This window comes from Puma concolor, chromosome A1 (assembly GCF_028749965.1).
Source record: "Puma concolor isolate L17-30 chromosome A1, mPumCon1.1.hap2, whole genome shotgun sequence".
Classification (NCBI taxonomy): Eukaryota; Metazoa; Chordata; class Mammalia; order Carnivora; family Felidae; genus Puma; species Puma concolor.
Window position 1 is genome coordinate 66,919,465 of NC_141667.1, and position 19,952 is coordinate 66,939,416.

The window sequence follows — 19,952 nt, forward strand, 5'->3', positions numbered from 1 at the left end:
TCGTCCCGGTGGTGCCCGGGCTGGGGACACGGCCTCACTGGGCGGGGGCCGCACGGCGGCAGGCCGAGGTGCGGGCGCGCAGTCAGGCTGCTACCCGGCTCCGGTGCGGGGGGTGGGCTCGGCGCGGGGGTCGCCTGGCCTCATCCCCCGGCCGACGCCACGGCCGGGCAGGCAGTGCCCGGGCGGGTAACCCGACCCGACCCGGCTCCCGATCGCCGCTCACCCCGCAAGGCCGGGCAGGGGGAGGGAGAGAAATAGGGAGGAGGGGGAAGGGAAGGGGTGGTGGGTGAGGGGCTGTGGGGACCGCAGGGCCGAGTCCCCAGCCTGACTGCGCTGCTCTAGGGCGGCTGCCTGTTTTCCCCGGAACGAGCCAGCCCCCTGCTTCGCGGGCGTCGGGCCTGCGGCAGGAGGGAGCCCTGGGGCTGCACAAGCTTGGCTCTGGGAGGCAGACCCGAGCTGCTGCCTCCATTTTGTTTCCTGCTCAGCTTGGTCTGTGGTGGTGGTGGTGTGGGTTTGGGGTGCGGCTGGGCAGGGGGTTCACCTGCGGCCACGCCTGCTCGGGGCCTGAGGCTTCGAAGACCCCAGCCCAAGCCCCCAGGTGAGCCCCGCGGTAGGAGGGGGGTTGCCTTGGCCTCGGGCCGAGCCGAGCGAGCTGAGGGCAGGTGCCCAGTGGATGGGGAGCCGGGCTGTAACCTAAGATGGAGGCTGGGACTGACGCGGGCCCGAACGGGGCTGGCTGGGCGGTCGGACAGGCCTCAGCCGGGCCAGGTGCCGCCGGGGATGGGGCTCGAGACGGGTAGGGTTCAGGAGCCGTGTGCAGCCCGGGGCCAGCGTAGCGCCCTGAGGTAGGTGAGGGGATCTGAGTGCCACCCACGACGCCCGCAGGCCCAGACACTCCGGGGAGGCGCGCGAGGCCCCTGGGGAGCCTGCCTCAGGCCCCGCCCGGGCTGCCGGGCCGGCCCGTAGGCCCGGGCCGCGAGCGGGCGCGCAAGGGGAGGGGAGGGGGCGGCAGCGGCGGCTCCGCTGATTGGGCGGCGCGCTCGCGAGCCCGACTTCACCCGCCCTGAACCCCGAAGAGTGAGGAGAGGGAGCGCGCGCGCGGTGGGGGGAAGGGGTGCGCGCGCACTCGGTGCCCCAGCCGCACGCGGGCCGGCGCGAGGCGCTGGGTCGCACGCGCCGCCGCGGGGGCGCGCGCGGTGGGGGTGTGAGGAGGAGGAGGCGGCGGCGGAATAGGCCGGGGCAGGTCGCGCTCGCTGCCTTCTCCCCTGAAGAGACGCGGGGGGGAGGGGGGGTGCAGCGAGCGGCTCCGCTCTCTCCCCTCAGCTCCGCTCGCGCCCCAGTGTAATGAGGGTCACCCCCTCCCCCCAGCCGGCCCGGGAGGGGGCGCGGGGCACGGTAACTAGTGCGCTTGGGTGGGTGGCGGGCAGGCGCGAAGAGGGAGGAGGCGGCCGGGCGGGGAAGATGGTGGTGGCCGTGAGGTGAGGGGCGCGGGTGAGGGCCGGGCGCGGCGCGGTGTTGGTGGCCCGCGGCGTTGTTGCCGCGGGCCCCCTCCCCCTCCATCACTACCAGCCGGGCTCAGGCCTAGCCGGCCCGGCCGCGGAGAACTTCCTCCCGGCGCGGCCCGTGCCCCGCCGGCCTCCCGCGCGCACCTCGGCCTCCGCCTCCCCACAGGTAGCCAGCTGGTGGGCGCGGGGCCGGCTACCCTCCTGCAGCAAACTTTGCTTGCTGCTTAATATTGATGAGTGCGATCGGCTCGGCCAGGAGGTGCTGCCGCGGCTGCGGGAAGGAGCGCGGCCCGGGCAGGCGGCGGCGGCGTCGGCAGCAGCCATGTTTGTCAAGCTGTAGCAGCTGCTGCTGCCCTGACTCGGCTTCGCCGGCTGCCTCTGTTTCTCTCCCCCTGCCGCGTCGTGGCCTCTGGGCCCTGCAGCCGTGGACTGAGCAGTCTTGCAGTCTGAAAGGCGAGGTTCGGGTGCACCCGCTTAGGCAGACTCGCTTGCGGCCTGGGCACGGCCGCTGCAAAGGCTTCAGTGCCGGCTGGGCGCAGGGTGCAGCGCTATTGTGACCGCTGCGCCCGAGCGATCCAGGAAGGAGGAGGGTAACCTTTTTTGTGCAGCGTCCGGGAGCCCCCTTCGAACCCTGCAGCCCTCTCCCTTTGGGAGATCCGGCCGCTGGACACCCCCCCCCCCCCCACCAGCGGGGGATGGGGAGGACAATTTCTGTTTGAGATTTAGGAATTTCTACTGCCAAAGGGATTTTAATGTTAGTTCAGCCCAACTGTCCACCAGTCTGCAGTGCAGGAAAAAGGGACGGGCTGTTTGCATGTGGCAAGATCTGCCCAGCTCCGGGAAGATGGAGTTTGCGGAGGCTCACCGAGGCCATTTTTCCATCGTCAGCTGGGGAACTTTTTCCGCCCATGGAAGTGCAGCAGAAAGGCATTGAGGCCACTAGGCCTTCAGAAGTGGCTGCCATTTTGAAGATAAGAGTCAACTGGCCTGTAAACTAAGATTAATTGCTGTTTTTGGATTTCAGGTTGATGCTGGCCCAGGATGGATCAGACCTGTGAACTACCTAGAAGAAATTGTCTGCTGCCCTTTTCCAATCCAGTGAATTTAGATGCCCCTGAAGACAAGGACAGCCCTTTCGGTAATGGTCAATCCAATTTTTCTGAGCCACTTAATGGGTGTACTATGCAGTTATCGACTGCCAGTGGAACATCCCAAAATGCTTATGGACAAGATTCTCCATCTTGTTACATTCCACTGCGGAGACTACAGGATTTGGCCTCCATGATCAATGTAGAGTATTTAAATGGGTCTGCTGATGGATCAGAATCCTTTCAAGACCCTGAAAAAAGTGATTCAAGAGCTCAGTCGCCAGTTGTTTGCACTTCCTTGAGTCCTGGTGGTCCAACAGCACTTGCTATGAAACAGGAACCCTCTTGTAATAACTCCCCTGAACTCCAGGTAAAAGTAACAAAGACTATCAAGAATGGCTTTCTGCACTTTGAGAATTTTACTTGTGTGGACGATGCAGATGTAGATTCTGAAATGGACCCAGAACAGCCAGTCACAGAGGATGAGAGTATAGAGGAGATCTTTGAGGAAACTCAGACCAATGCCACCTGCAATTATGAGCCTAAATCAGAGAATGGTGTAGACGTGGCCATGGGAAATGAACAAGACAGCACATCAGAGAGTAGAAATGGTGCAGTCAAATCGCCATTCTTGCCATTAGCTCCTCAAACTGAAACACAGAAAAATAAGCAAAGAAATGAAGTGGACGGCAGCAATGAAAAAGCAGCCCTTCTCCCAGCCCCCTTTTCACTAGGAGATACAAACGTTACCATAGAAGAGCAATTAAATTCAATAAATTTATCTTTTCAGGATGATCCAGATTCCAGTACCAGTACATTAGGAAACATGCTAGAATTACCTGGAACTTCATCATCATCTACTTCACAGGAATTGCCATTTGTAAGCAGTTTTTGGTACAACTTAAATATATACATAAGTGTATATATACAGGCAACTTAAAGGGAAACATAACTGATTGGTTTTTGGTTGTTTATCAGTTCACAGCTGAGTGCCTATTGCTAATGATAGGCTTTTTGGGGAGATTTTACTCTGATTTTTAAATTTATCTCTGTTGTATGATTTTTTTTCCCTCAGATTTTTCCAGTTAACTCTCAGTTGAGGACTGGCTAAGAGTTAAAACTTTTAAGGGCCTTTAATTGAGTTCAGATTTCATTTTTCAAGATGGAGCATACATTTGTTTAGTTTTACTTAGTTATTTTTTAAATGTTTTGGCGTACTGGTATCATGAGTGCAGGTGAACCAGTTAGTTTCCTGGAGTTCTTTTTTTACGTAAGGACTGGTGTGTTTTTTTAGTTGATGGGGTGATCCTTGCTTCACATTGAAGTGCATTTTGGGTACAAATTGAAAGTAGCTAAGATGAGAAGACCTTCTTGGACATCAGTCAAAATTTAAATTAGGCCAGTTTTTCTGAACTACCTGTTGTGAAGGTATAGTATCCTATTGCTGTAGGTAACTGCCACCATCAGAGTAGACTCTTCAACTTAGGTTTTAATTTTGAAGTGTTTGTGTGTTGTGGTATGTGTAAGTGTATAGAAACGGAAGAAAATCTACTTTGAGTTGTTATTTAGTAGTGCTGTGTATTGTTGTTAATGAGTGGTAAATGATAAAGTTCTTTTTTATTTGATCTTATACAGAATTTCTTGGACTGTCCATAGTTAGCGGAATGCTCAGTTCTCTTAGCCTCAGTTTCATCACCTTTAAAATCAAACTTCTTGGTTGTTAAAAAATTTTTCTCAGCTTTAAATATTTCATTCTGATTTTGTTTCTCCCCAGATGTATTGTTATGGTCACCTGCAGTGTCACCACGGAGGATCTCCTTACTTCCATGCCTCTGCAATCTATATAAAAATTTAATCAGAAAAAAAATTGTATGTGGTGACTGTTTTGAGTGCATTAAACATTCACTTTACCATATAGCCTTGATATTCTTTAAAGTCACAGAGAATGTGGGTGTGTTGCTTTTGTTTGTTGATTCATGTTTTAAATATGCTTTAGTACTCCTTGGTTTAAGTTGGCAGTTGCACATTTTAAAAATTTGTTTTGGTAGTCACTTTGAGTCTGTATTGTCCTTGGTATTTTTTAGGGTGGATAAGTTGTGTTGGTGACCTATTGGCAGCTTAGACAAACTCTTTCTTGGGTTCACATGGAAATTTTTTTACATATATAGTGATGCCCTTGTGTTTACATAAAATCTTGCATTTGACAGTGGAGATGTTTCTCTAGAAGCATATATATAATGACACATAAATCTGTTTCTTGTCAAAGAGATGTCATTGGAATATTGGCTCTATTATAAACAATTGAAAATCTTGGAGCCTATAGATAGTATGTTATGTATCTAAAATGGGAGTTAGCAAAATTGTGTATAAATAGAAAATTTTTTTTTCTGGCAGAAAGTATAAATTGCTTAAAGACTTTATGGGCTTGAAGAGGCGAGTAACCAATTGTAGGCCTTTGGTTTAAGGTCGTGGATGCAATGTATTGCTTTGATTTTTGCCTTTGATATTTTTTAGCTGAAGATTTGAAATAGTGAAGTCAGTGTTAGAGTGCAAATTTAGCTGAATAACATAGTTTGGGAAAGGTGTAATTAAAAATAATTCTATATGGCTACACACTTAATATATACAGATTACTGCACAGTTGATTCATTGCAGCAAGTATAGAGCACTTACTTACTCTGCATTAGATTCTATGCCTAGGGCTGGAAATTTTAGAAAATCATTAGCAAATGCTGTTGGTATTTTTTGTTATGTGATACTTTGATAGAGTAAGATGCTCTTGGTGAGAGTAATATAGTTATTAGGATTGTAAATTCCCTTTATAGAGTTAGAGAAAGGCACATGATTCAAAATCATACTGTCTTATTTTGTATGTCTCGCTATAAGCAGACTGTTTGCCCTTTGCCATAAATAAGCAGCCTCTTCAGTTTATCCTCTGCTTTTCAGTTATTTTATCTGAATATAGCGATGTGAATAATGATTGTCATTATAGTTAATAATCCTGACTTGGTGCTTTTATATTTAATTGGGTTGACACCTTCTAATTCCTGCCAGTGAATGTATGCAGTGTATAGTGCTTAATAATATGTAGGTACTTGATAAAATACTGAAGGAAAGTTGGTCCCAGAGCTAAGTTTAAACAGGCAATAATTTACAACTTATTAAGTGCTTTGGTCTGTATTGTCTCATTGGATCTTCATAGCTTTGTAGTGAAAGATGTCATAAAAGACAGGTCATCCTTCAAGGCACTTGAGATTATTAGAGACAAAACTAAAACCCTTGAAATCCTAGAACTATCTCAGTACTCTTGGTTTTCTGTAGTGACTTCCGAAGGTCTCTGACACTCTTGGCTGGGCCTGGTTTACTCACTAGGCTGTTTGTAGCAGTTTGTTTTCTACTCTTCCCTTAGATGTTTTATGGAGAATTTATATTGTGGTGGTATTCATGAATTTAGGGATACTCAAAATTCTTAGGATGTAGCTAGCTAGCTCTAGGATCGTCTGATGTACATATTGTACTTTTAATCTAAAGAAGGTGACTAAAAATGAATCCACTTACAGTGGGAACTAAAATTTCATAATAAGGAGAAAAGAGTTTACTTAGGATTTTATATCGAAAAATTAAAATGAAGAAATATGAAAATAAACTTTTTAAACCTTTATCAAAACTTTGGTTGTGATCGCAACTATTTGTTATAATAAGGCAAGAATCAAATAGAGTAAAAAAAATTTTGTCCAGGGGCACCTGGGTGGCTCAGTTGAACGGCTGACTTTTAATCTTGCCTCAGGTCATGGATCTCAAGGTTTGTGGGATCAAGCCCTGTGTGGGGCTCTGTGCTGGTAGCGTGGAGCCTGCTTGGAAATCTCTCCGTCTCTGCTCCTCCTCCTTTTTCTTTCTCTCTCTCAAAATAAATAATCATTAAAAAATTAAAAAAAAATTGTCCAGTGAAATTGTATAAGAGGGAGGTGACATACTTTATTTTGTTTCACTCTCTCATGATTATAATGAGGTTAAATTTTTGTAAAATAGTGAGGTAATCCGTTTTAGTAAGGTTCTCTTTTAAAAGTGTCCACAATAGGGGTGCCTGGGTGGCTCAGTCGGTTAAGCATCTGACTTTAGCTCAGGTCATGATCTCGTGGTTTGTGAGTTTAAGCCCCGCATCAGGCTCTCTGCTGACAGCTCAGAGCCTGGAGCCTGCTTCAGATTCTATGTCTCTGTGTCTCTCTGCCCCTCCTCTGCTCACACTCTGTGTCTGTCTCTCTCAAAAATAAATATTAAAAAAAAAAAAAAAGTCCACAATAGAAAATTTCAAGCATATACCAAAGAAGAGAGAATCATAGAAATGCTTGCATACTCAGTGGTAACTGCTATTTTACTGATCTTGTTTTATTTTCCCTCTGTTATGTCATTGACTTACATTGTTTTTAAGTTTATTTAAAGAGAGAAAGTGCATGCGTGATTGGCGGAGGGTCAGAGAGAGAGAGGGAGAGAAACAGAATCCGAGGCAGACTCCACAATGTCATTGAGGAGCCCATCGTCAGGTTTGAACTCAAAGACTGTGAGATCATGACCTGAGCCAAAACCAAGAGTTGGATGCTTAACCAGCTCAGTCACCCAGGTGCCCCAACATATCTTAATCCTTTGATGTTTATCATGTCACTTTTTGAAGTTTCTGTCCTATTATTGTTGTCAGTTGTCACTTGTTTACTGGTTGACCTAGATCATCTTTTCCATACCTGTAATCAGAGTGGTTTTTCTTTATTATTTACATTGATTTCAAGAAACACAGCATCTTTTTGCCAGATTTGTTTGCAGTTTTACCTTGTAATTGACTGGCACTGTAATAGTAGTTCATTATTAGTTGGAGATAGACACTATATTGTCCATAGGAAGATGTTTGAATAGAGGCTTCTTTTTGCGATTTAAAAATAGGTATTTTGGCGTTGTAACAATCCTATACAATCTTGGGGATTTACAAAGTACTCAAAAACCACCCACCTGTACTGAGTTCTATGCTGTGGATGTTTAAGTGGTTAAAGAGTTGAGTGGAGAGATGAATGAAACCTGGAGTAGTCAAGGCTTCAAGGAAGAAGTGGAACTTGAATTGGCTTTGGCTGGGTTGGGTTTGGTTGGGTTTAGAAGGCTGTTTTTGTCTTCTTAAGTTTATTTTGAGAGAGAGAACACAAGGAGGGGAGGGGCACAGAGAGGGGTGAGAGAATCTCAAGCAGGCTCTGCGCTGTCAGTGTGGGGCTCAAACCCACAAACAGATCATGACTTGAGCTGAAATCAGGAGTCTGGATGCCTAGCTGACTAAGCCACCCAGGTACCTCCTAGAAGGGTATTTTTCATGTAGAGAATTAAGTGAACATAGTATTTTCAGGAAGTATTTGTTGAAGATTGGTTGGGTAGGATAAGTGTAGTCTGGTAATAGGGCCTAAAAATTTGGACTGTGGCATTTGATGTTGAAGTGATAGGACTAGGAGCCAGCAAGGGATTTTAGCTGAGAAGTGATCTGATGAAATCTGTGTTTGAAAAACTTTGGCTGGGGGAGAATAGAGGCAACCTTAGGATGTCAGAGTCTGTTGCAATAGTAGTTAAAACTTAGACTTGGGGGCACCTGGGTGGCTCATTCGGTTAAGCGTCTGACTTTGGCTCAGGTCATGATCTCACGGTTCGTGAGTTTGAGCCCCCTGTTGGGCTGTGGGCTGACAGCTCAGAGTCTGGAGCCTGCTTCAGATTCTGTGTCTCCCTCTGTCTCTGCCCCTTCCCTGCTGATGGGCTGTCTCTCTCTCTCAGAAATAAACATTAAAAAAAAAACAAAAAAACCCCAACAACAACAAAAAAACATGGGCAGAATTAGTAGAAAGAAAGAGGGTAAATCGAAAAGATTATTTCAGAGGAGGGAAATTGGCAGCCATTTTGGGCTATCTGGTTTGGAGGCAAAATCAGAGTCTGGATTTGAGGAAAGAAGGAGAGATGAGTGCAGATGATCTTTGTATGGCTTGTGGTGGTCCCTGAGACAATGATTCCTCAGATTCTCTCTGCTCTCCTCATCGTTGCAGCAATTCTCTGCCCTCTTCTTTCCTGTCTAAAAAGAAAATAGATCCTATCTCCATACCTCTCATGTTCTGCTCTCATGTCCTCCCTGCTAGAGGACCTGGTGTTACTCATTCCTCTTTTCCTTCTGGAGTCTATTTTCTACTTTTCTACTTCATTTTTTTTCTACCTAAAAACGGGATGATACCTTCCTATTCTAAAGGCATCTTCTTGTATCCTATAACCCTTCCAATGATCTTTCCCCTTTAATGGTGAATTTCTTGCAAGAGTTAACTGCTTTTTTAACCTCTCCTTAAAGCTCTGTGGATTGGCTTCTATATCCTCTACTCTGCTGCAACTGTTCTTTTATAAGTCCCAGGTGACACTTCAATACTTACCCTATTAGATTTGCAGTATTTGACCACCACTCCTTTAAACAGCCCTTCTTTGCTCACTGTCTTTTCTTCCTCTTTGATTCTCTGCAGTCTCATCCACTTTCATGGATTTACTTTATTCTTACTCTGCTGTGTGAAAATGCTCTTGATCTGACTTCTGAGCTTCAGACCAAGAAATTCTAATCGCCAACCAACTTTCTCTTCTACCTATATCATATTCAATTTTGAACCTATCCTTTATGCCAAACATGCATTTCCTTTTGTGTTAATGACGGCATCATCCTCCTGTTCATTTCAAGGCTGGAAACTTTGGAGTCCCTCATTTTTTTTTTTTTTTTTTAATTTTTTTTTTTTCAACGTTTATTTATTTTTGGGACAGAGAGAGACAGAGCATGAACGGGGGAGGGGCAGAGAGAGAGGAAGACACAGAATCGGAAACAGGCTCCAGGCTCTGAGCCATCAGCCCAGAGCCTGACGCGGGGCTCGAACTCACGGACCGCGAGATCGTGACCTGGCTGAAGTCGGACGCTTAACCAACTGCGCCACCCAGGGGCCCTGGAGTCCCTCATTTTTATGATCAAACCACATTTGAGTGCTTTCTCTGTGCCAGGCACTGCTAGTATTAAAAGGTAAGACCTACTTTGTGTTTTTTGTTTTTTTTTTTTAAATTTTTTTTTCAACGTTTATTTATTTTTGGGACAGAGAGAGACAGAGCATGAACGGGGGAGGGTCAGAGAGAGAGGGAGACACAGAATCGGAGACAGGCTCCAGGCTCTGAGCCATCAGCCCAGAGCCCGACGCAGGGCTCGAACCCACGGACCGCGAGATCGTGACCTGGCTGAAGTCGGACGCCTAACCGACTGCGCCACCCAGGCGCCCCTCTACTTTGTGTTTTTAAGGAACTTTACTATTTAAGGAACACCAGTGTAAACATTGACAATACAGAATAGTAAGTAGTTTAACAGGTGTTGTAAATACAGTACTGTGGCATGTCTGGAGTAATCCTGAAGAACTTCACAGAAAGGTTATGTATAATTGAACAGAGGCATGCCAGTAAGTAAGAAGGAGTAGGATATAGAAGTGCCAAGAAATTCTTTTGATAGGAATCTGGGAGAATGAGGTTGTCAGGAGGTAAAGTATAAACATAGGTCTTGTATGCCATCCTATAGAGTTGACTTTTTAAAAAAATTTTTTTAATGTTTATGCATTTTTGAGAGAGAAAGAGCGTGAGCAGAGGAGGGGCAGAGAGAGGGAAACACAGAATCTGAAGCAGGCTCCAGGCTCTGAGCTATCAGCACAGAGCCTGACGTGGGACTTGAACTCACTGACTGTGAGATCATTACTTGAGCTGAAGTTGGATGCTTAACTGACTGAGCCACCAAGGCACCCCAAGAGTTGACTTTTTTTTTTTAAGTTTTTATTTTTATTTTTTAAATTTTTATTTAAGTAATCTCCACCCAGCGTGGGACTCAAACTCATGACCCTGAGATTAAGAGTCACATGCTGCTCTTCCGACTGAGCCAGCCAGGCACTCCATTATGTGATTTCTAAATTACACAGATTCTCCAGTCTTTTTTTCATTTCTTAATTCCCATTCTACTATGAGGTCTTTATCACTCTTCATATAGTTTTTCTTTCCAGTCTGTCTTATCCAAAATTACTTCTGACCTCCAAAATGAGAAATTCTAGGTCTCTGGTTAAAGCTTTACCTTCAGTGCCTCACTTCTTTCCCTATTTACCTAACAAACAAAGCCCATATTTAGTGCCTCTTTGATAGGACCCTTTCTTGACTTTCTCAAATCTCATATATGCTATATCCAAGGTGTTCTGGGTTCAGTCAGACTGAACTATTTACTAACAGATTAGATTTGCTTTACTTCACACCCTCCCCTGGCTCATGTCTTTATCCTCTTGGTCTGATTCATTGTTGCATATTAATAGTATGTAGCATGATGCCTTTTTTGTAGTAGTCCTTTATATAGTTACCAAAGGAAAGGGTAGATGGTGCTATTATAGCAGTACAACTTGGGGAGGAAAGTAGATTTTATTTTACTAAAAAAATTTTTTTTAATGTTTATCTGTTTTTGAGAGGCAGGGAGGGGCAGAGAGAGAGGGAGACACAGAATCCAAAGGAGGCTCTAGGCTCTGAGCTGTCAGCACAGAGCTCATTGTGGAGCTTGAACCCACAAGAGGTGAGATCGTGACCTGAGCCGAAGTCAGAGGCTTAACCGACTTAGCCACCTAGGTGCCCCAGGAAGTAAGTTTTAGATAGGAAGGTGATGAATGGACTGTCAGCTCTTCTCGGTGTACCAAATTTTAAAACCTCAGAATTTTTTTGACTTTATCTCCTCATGCACTCAATTTCTAAGGTCTTTGAACTTGAGTTTCCTAATATCCTAATATTTTTCTCCACATTCTCACCTTCAATCTTTTAACAAGGTAATTTTTTTTTTTTAAAGTGGGCTCCACACCCAACTTGGGGCTTGAACTCATGACCCTGGGATCAAGAGTTGGATGCTTCACCGACTGAGCCAGCCTGGTGCCCCCTCACTTTTCAGTCTTTTAATTGTGAATACTAAATCATAGTGGTCTTATTATTATTTTTTTGAGTTTATTTTGAGAGAGAGTGAGAGCACGTGAGTGGGAGGGGGTGCAGAGAGAGAGAGAGAGAGAGAGAGAGAGAATCCCAAGCAGGCTTCACACTGTCAGCACAGAGCCTGACTTGGTGTTCAGTCTCAAACCACGAGATCATGACCTGAACCGAAATCAAGAGTTGGACACTTAACTTACTGAGCTACCCAGGTACCCCGAATCATAATGGTCTTAAATTGAACAGATCTCTGAGTGTGTCTGAGTGTGTACTGTTCTTCCTGTTTAGTTGGAGAAGTCCCTTTAATCTCTGAGGCCCAGTTCCTCATCTCTAAATTGGGGCTAGTACCTTACCTACAGGTTTGTTTGAGAGTGCAACAAGATACTAGATGCTAGTTCTGAAGTAGGTGCTCAGTAAGCAATGCCTATTATATGCAAGAACCAAACACCTTTTGGGAGAGTTAGTCGTGAATTTCCAGAAGCCTGTCTTTGCGTTTTTGCTTTTTTTTCTTTATTCTTCTGAACTCTTCTGCCTTACTTGGTAAGTTAAAGACATAAACTACTGTTGACAGTTTCTATTTCTGTTTAATAGAATTTTATCCATTTTTTCTTGGTAATCACGAGAATTTACTTTGTGTAGTGGGATCAGGATCTTTGTGTACTCCCAGCTGTTAAGTGGTATAACTTTATTATGTTGTTTTGCTGGTTGTCTTTTGTCATTGTCACGGATGTAAATGTTACTTCTCTACCCCCTAGTTTTCATAAGAACCCACTGAGAGGAGATCCCATCTCTTTTGCAGTGGTGGGTTTGATTTTCATTGAATGATTGTTCCTTAGACTTTTAAAATAATTTCAAGTGTGGCCTTTTGAAGAAATGGCTAGGATTTTTTTTTTTTTAATGTTTATTTGTTTTAAAAGAGCAAACAGGGAAGGGGCAAAGAGAAAGGGAGAGACCAGAGTTCCAAGCAGGCTCCGCCCTGTCAGTGCAGAGCCCCATGCCGGGCTCAAACTCAGGAACTGTGAGATCATGACCTGAGCTGATATCAAGAGTGGGACACAGGGTGCCTGAGTGGCTCAGTCAGTTAAGCATTTGACTTTGGCTCAGGTCATGATCTCACAGTTCGTGAGTTCGGTCCCCATATCAGATTCTCTCTGCTGTCAGCACAGAGCCTGCTTTGGATCCTCTCTCTCTCCCCCCCCCCCCCCCCCCCCGTCCCCCCACTGCTCACACTCTCTCTCCTCTCTCTCAAAAATTAATAAAAACATTAAAAAAAAAAAAGTCAGATGCTTAACCAACTGAGCCACCCAGGCACCCTGGCTGTGATTCTTTTTAGTTAGAAAGGTAATAAATATTTGTGGCAAAAAAAAGTCAGACTTAAAAATGGAAGGTAAAAGTTTCTATTTCTGTCACCCCTCATGTACTTAATGTTCTATTAAACTTTTCTTTTTATACAAACCTTTTCTTTTTTTAAAATTTGGAAATGTAAATGGCCTGTATACGTGTTCAATACCTTGGTTAATATATTAAGGACATATTTTCATATGAGCATGTAGATAGAGCTCCACTCTCATTTTTATTATTGAAATTTTTTACTGAGATAAATGTAGATTCACATGTAGTTTTAAGTAATAATACAGAGGGATCTCTTGTGCATTTTGCCTGGTTTTGCAATGGTAATGTTTTATGAAAACGTCAAATATTACAACCAGGATATTGATGTTGATATAATCCTCCAGTCTTGTTCACGTGAACCCAGTTTTTGTTTTTCATGTTTTTTTTTCCTAGAAGAAAATTCTGTATTTCTAAGAAGATGTGTTCTAGATGTCTCCAGATCTACCTGTATTCATTTTGAGTAGTACGTAGAATATATAATGTGTATATTAAGTTCTCTACATTTTTATCACTGGTGTAGGTTCACATATGTGTCACCACGGTCAAGATACTAAACAGTTGCAACACCACAAGAATCCCTCCCTTGGCCCTTTTACATCAAATCCATTTCTTTTCTTACAGTTCCTTCCCCAGCCTTTGCTAATTACTTACTCTGTCCTTTGTTTGTAAAATTTTGTTATTTTAAAAATGTTACATAAATGGTATCATATAGTATATAGCTTTTGGGGTTCTTTCACTTATATTGTGTAAGTTCCTAGAGATTCCTTCAGTTTATTGAATGTATCAATATTTTATTCCTTTTTATTACTAAGTAATATTCCACACAGTGTATATTCCACAGCTTGTTCAGCCCTTCACCTGTTAAAGGACATCTGGCCTTATTCTAATTTTTGTCTATTGGAAGTAAAAGTGTTATGAACATTTGTATATAGGTTTTTGTGTAAACATAAGTTTTCATTTTTCTGGGATAAATGCCCAAGTACAATTGCTGAATCATATGGTAGTGACATGTTTAGTTTTATAAGAAGCTGCCAAGCTGATTTTCAGAGCAACTCTATCATTTACATTCTTACTGGCAGTATATGAGTGATGGAGTCTCTTTGCATCTTTGCCATCATTTGGTGTTATCACTATTTCTTTCCTTTTCTTGGTCTATTTTTTTCTTTTTTTTAAGTTTTGTTTTGTTTTGTTTTTTTTTTTTTGTTTTTTGTTTTTGATAATCTCTACACCCACTGTAGGGCTTGAACTTACAACCCTGAAATCAAGAGTCACATGCTGTACCAACTGAGCCAGCCAGGCGCTTCTTTTCCTTTTTTCTTTTTTCTTCTCTTCTTTTTTTAATTTATTTCCAAATTAGTTAGCATATACTGCAACAATGGTTTCAGGAGTAGATTCCTTAGTGCCCCTTACCCATTTAGCCCATCCCCCCCCCACAATGCCTCCAGTAACTCTGTTTGTTCTCCATATTTAAAAGTCTCTTATGTTTTGTCCCCCTCCCTGTTTTTATATTACTTTTGCTTCCCTTCCCTTATGTTTATATGTTCTGTGTCTTAAAGTCCTCATATGAGTGAATCTTTTCTTTCTTTCTTTCTCTCTCTCTCTCTCTTTCTTTCTCTCTCTCTTTCTTTCTTTCTTTCTTTCTTTCTTTCTTTCTTTCTTTCTTTCTAAAATTCCAGTACAATGAATGTACAGGTTATATTACTGTGAGGTGTACAGTATAATGATTCAACAATTCTATACATTAGTGTGCATCAAGATAAGTGTACTCTTTTTTTTTTTTTTTTTAAAGTTCATTTGAGAGAGAGAGAGAGAGGGCGGGGAAGGGGCAAAAGAGAGAGGGAATGAGAATTCCAAGCAGGCTCTATACTGTCAGCACAGAGTCCGACACAGGGCTTGAACTCATAAGCTGTGAGATCATGCCTGAGCTGAAACCAAGTCAGATGGTCAACCAACTGAGCCCCCCAGGCACCCCAAGATAAGTGTATCTTACTCTTTTTCACCCCTTCCCGAGATCTACATGCCCTCTGGTAACCACCAGTTTGCTTTCTATATTTAAGAGTCTAGTTTTTTGTCGGTCTTTTTAAAAAAATTGTTCTTTGTTTCTTAAATCCCACAAGTGAAAAATATATTTTTGTCTTTCTGTGATTTATTTCACTTAGCCTTATGCCCTCTAGATCCATCCATGTTGTTGCAAATGGCAAAATCTCATTCTTTTTTATGGCTGAGTAATAGTCTGTTATATATGTATATATGTGTGTGTATGTGTATGTATGTATGTTTTGCCCATTTCTAATTGGATTGTTTGATACATATATATATCTTCCACATTTTCTTTATTCATTCATATGTTGATGAACATTTGGGTTGCTTCTATATCTTGGCTATTGCAAATAATGTTGCAATAAACATAGGGGTGCATATATATATATTTGAATTAGTGTTTTTTTATTCTTTGGGTAATACCCAGTAGTGGAACTACTGGATCATCTGGTAATACTATTTTTAATTATTTGAGGAACCTCCATACTGTTTTCCACAGTGGCCGTACCAGTTTGCATTCCTGCCAGCAGTACACAAGGGTTCCTTTTTCTCCACTTGCCAACACTTGTTTCTTGTGTTTTTTTTTGATTTTAGCCATTCTGACAGGTGTGAGGTGATGTCTCATTGTGGTTTTGATTTGCACTTGTGTTGTCAGTTTTTATTTCAACCATTTTGATAGTTATATAATGATCTCTCATTATGGTTTTAATTGGCATTTTCTTGATAGCTAATGATGTTGAACATCTTTTTGTGTGCTTATTTGCCATCTGTATATCCTCTAGTGAAATATGTTCATCTCTTTTGCCCATTTTCTAATTGAATTGTTTGCTTTTTTTTTTAAACTGTTGAGTTTTGAGAGTTCTTTATATATTCTAGATGCTTTACATTCTTTGTAATGGTTATATACAAACCATAATTTTAAACATTGCTTCCACTTTTAGATAATTTACTAGAGAACCAACAAAGTCATACACATTTGTGGTTTCCCCTTAATAAGTTGGAACAGATTTTAGTGTTGCTTTATTAGGCAAAATTACTTATTAAGGTTTCTAAAGTCCTTTTCACATTCCAGTGATTTTATATAAAATACCATAATATTCTGCTAAAGATTGCTGGAAGGATAAAATCCATTTTGGAGTATGAACAATTATATTTACACATTAGATTAAATTAAAAATAATTACTGGTTATATGATATCCCCTTATATACCAGGAAGAGTCTGAAGGTTAGTCTTTGTAAATTGCAACGGTATATTCCCCTTGTCATCTCAAATTTCTCTTGATAGTGTAATTGGAGCTGTTGGGGGTCCCTGGTGCAAGTAGGTGATGTAGAAGTTGTCTCTGTACTCACTAAAAATAATAGACATTAATGCCATCCTAATTGTCTTTGGAATTTTACATCTAAAGGCATTTATTCAAATTACATTTGGTTCAACTGACAATGTCTTGAATTTGTTTTTATAGTAAGTATATCAAGGAATAGCACCTCTATGCCACCATCAGTAAAGAATTGCAGAGCAGTTGTTGAGAGGTAATAAAATCTACATTTCAGATGTTCTTCTTTAACATAGTAGAGTGGGCAGAAGTATTACAGTGCAGTTAATTAAACCACTGAAATAATTTCTTTGGTGGAGTAGATGTTAGAGTTGTAAGTAGAGTCTTGATAGGTAATATCTGTGGAATTATTTCCTTGTAATAATTTCATAATAATGTTTGTGGAATTATTTCCTAAGGATAAACTGCTGGTAGTAGAATATCAGGGTAATGGGTTAAATTTTTTGTATCTTGATGTATGTACTTCTCTATGGCTTTCCAAAAGGATCGTACCATTTCAATAGTTTTGGTTTTGGTTTTTTTTTGCATTTCTTTTAAATTTTTTATTTATTTTGAGAGAAGGAGAATGAGAGTGCAGGAGGCGCAGAGAGAGAGAGAGAGAGAGAGAGAGAGCGAGCGAATCCCAAGCAGGCTCTGCATTGACAGCATGGAGCCTGATGTGGGGCTAGATCTCACAAACTGTGAGATCATGACCTGAGCCAAAATAGAGTTGGGTGCTTAACTGACTGAGCCACCCAGGTGCCCCAATCTCTTTTCAGTTTTAGTGAATGCTTTTCTGTAGTTGTACAGCTGAAGTTTGATTTTTCATTTACCCAGATGTGTGTTTTGAAGTGATTTCTTTTATCGATTCAAAGCTTATTGTGCTTCTCTGTATTTGATTAACTTTACAGACATAAAAATGTGAAGAAATCCTATCTGTCACAGTTACTGATTTAATATGGATTTTATTTTAATATCCAATACCATGATGATGACAATTTTTATAGTGTCTTTAATACCTTTTTGAAAACATAAATTCTTAAAGCTGTGAAAGGAATGTTTCCCTCTGTATTAGTTATCTATTTTGCCTAACAAATTACTTTCAAATTTAGCAGGCTAAAACAAACATTAATATCACAGAGGGTTAGGAATCTGGGAGTGGCTTAGTTGGGTGGTTCTGTCTCAGTGTCTCATGAGATTACAAGCAAGACGTCAGCCAATGCTGCAGTCCTCTAAAGGCTCTAGGATCCCTGTCTAAGAAAATGTTGCTGGTTGGCTGTAGGAGTCCTTAGTTCCTTGCCAGATGAGTTTTTCCATAGGGCTGCTCATAGTATGTACTAGTTTCCCCCAGGGTGAGTGATCCAAGAGAGGAGAGACCAAGCAGGAAGAATTAAGGGGATAAATGTGGGAGGGGAAAACCATGGGTTGAATACCATGAATACCTAGAGATGGGAATCATTGGGGACCATCTTGGAGGCTGGTTATCACACCTATCCAACAAGAAATGAATTTAAAAAAAATTATTTATTTTTAAAATAATGTTTTTTAAAGTTTTATTTATTTTTGAGAGACTGTGTGAATCGGGGAGGGGCAGAGAGAGAGAAGGAATCCCAAGCAGGCCCATTGCTGTCAGAACAGAGCCCTGTGGGGGGCTCAAACCCACAAAACTGAGATCATGATCTGAGCCAAAACCAAGAGTCGGATGTTCAACTGACTGAACCACCCAGGTGCCCGTATTTAAAAGAAATTTTTTTTAAGTTTCTTAAAATGTTTATTTTATTTTTTTTTAAATTTTTTTTTCAACGTTTATTTATTTTTGGGACAGAGAGAGACAGAGCATGAACGAGGGAGGGGCAGAGAGAGAGGGAGACACAGAATCGGAAACAGGCTCCAGGCTCCGAGACATCAGCCCAGAGCCTGACGCGGGGCTCGAACTCACGGACTGCGAGATCGTGACCTGGCTGAAGTCGGACGCTTAACCGACTGCGCCACCCAGGCGCCCCTAAAATGTTTATTTTAAAGAGAGACAGAGCACAAGTGGTGGAGGGGCAGAGAGAAAGAGAGAGAGAGAGGGAGAGAGGGAGAGGGAGAGAGAGGGAGGGAGACACAGAATCTGAAGCTGGCTGCAGCCTCTTGAGCTGTCAGCACAGAGCCTGACATGGGGCCCGATTCTATAAACAGGGAGGTCACGACCTGAGCCCAAACCAAGAGTTGGATACTCAAGCGACTGAGCCACCCAGGCATCCCTATTTTTGAAATAGTTTTTACTTTTGTTTATTTTTGAGAGAGAGCGAGAGGCAGAGAGAGAAGGAGACACAGAATCCGAAGCTGGCTGCAGGCTCTGAGCAAGCTTGTCAGCATAGATCGCGATGCGGGGCTTGAGCCCACAAACTGTGAAATCATGACCTGAGCAGAAGTTGGACACTCAACTGACTGAGCCACCCAGGTGCCCCTTGAAATATTTTTTAAATGTTTATTTTTGAGAGAGAGAGAGTGGGAGAGGGACAAAGAGAGAGGGAGACAGGATCCAAAGCAGGCTCTGCACTGACAGCAGAGAGCCTGATGTGGGGCTTGAACTCATGAACCGTGAAGTCACGACCTGTGCTGAAGTCGGAGGCTTAACCGACTGAGCCACCCAGAATCCCCGAAATGAATAGTTTTTTTTAAATGTTTATTTATTTTTGAGAGACAGAGACAGAACGAGCAGGGGAGGAACAGAGAGAGCGGGAGACACAGAATCTGAAGCAGGCTGCAGGCTCTGAGTTGTCAGCACAGAGCCTGACCCGGGGCTTGAACCCACGAACCGTGAGATCATAACCTGAGCTGAAGTTGCACGCTCAACCGACTGAGCCACCCAGGCACCCCTATGAATAGTTTTGATTAAAGGAGAAAGCTTAAGGGGCCCCTGGGTGGCTCAGTCATTAAGCATCTGACTTTGGCTCAGGTCATTATCTCATGGTTCTTGAGTTTGAGCCCTTCTTCAGGTGAGTGTGAGCCCTGCTTCTCCTTTTCTCTCATTTGCTCCCCCCTTCAAAAAAAAAAAAAAAAAAGAATGCTTAAGTATGCAAAATAGACCATGATTAACTACTATTTTTTTTGTTTTGAGAGAAATTTCCTGTGAGCGGGCAAGGGGGAAGAGAAAATCCTATTTTTTTTTATGTTTATTTTGAGAGAGAGATTGGGAGAGAGAATCCCAAGCATGATCAGTGCTGTCAGCACAGAGCCCTGCCTGGGGATTGATTTCACGAACCTTTGGATCATGACCTGAGCCAAAACAGAATCAGAAGCTCAATGGACTGAGCCATTAGTTGCCCCAAGGGAGAGAGAAAATCTTAAGCAGGCCCAGCGCTGAGCGTGGAACCCAATGTGGGGCTTGATTTCAGGACCCTAAGATTATGACTTGAGCCAAAATCAAGGAGTCAGACCCTTAAACTAACTGAGGCACCCAGGCACCTCTACTATTTTATTTATTTATTTATTTATTTATTTATTTATTTATTTATTTATTTATTTATTTTAAAGTTTATTTATTTTTAGAGAGGGAAAGAGAGAATATGAGCAGGAGAGAGAGAATCCCATGTAGGCTCTGCAC

General features: G+C 42.9%; 1 protein-coding gene across 10 annotated transcripts in view; it reads left to right on the plus strand.

Moving 5' to 3' along the window:
* Positions 1-444: 444 nt before the first annotated feature.
* The window catches only part of NSD1 (nuclear receptor binding SET domain protein 1), a 150,672-nt gene continuing 131,164 nt past the window's right edge, over positions 445-19,952 (plus strand). Inside the window, exons 1-3 of one of the 10 annotated variants that reach the window (XM_086678297.1) lie at positions 446-598; positions 2,530-2,643; positions 3,384-3,473. In XM_086678297.1, coding sequence (XP_086534423.1) covers positions 2,614-2,643; positions 3,384-3,473 — 120 coding nt within the window. In that variant the 5' untranslated portion in view covers positions 446-598; positions 2,530-2,613. Of the gene's footprint in view, positions 599-733; positions 846-959; positions 1,078-1,258; positions 1,396-1,440; positions 1,672-2,529; positions 3,474-19,952 lie in introns of those variants that run through there. The other 9 variants (XM_086678500.1, XM_086678366.1, XM_086678225.1 and 6 more) reach the window with 9 other exon arrangements.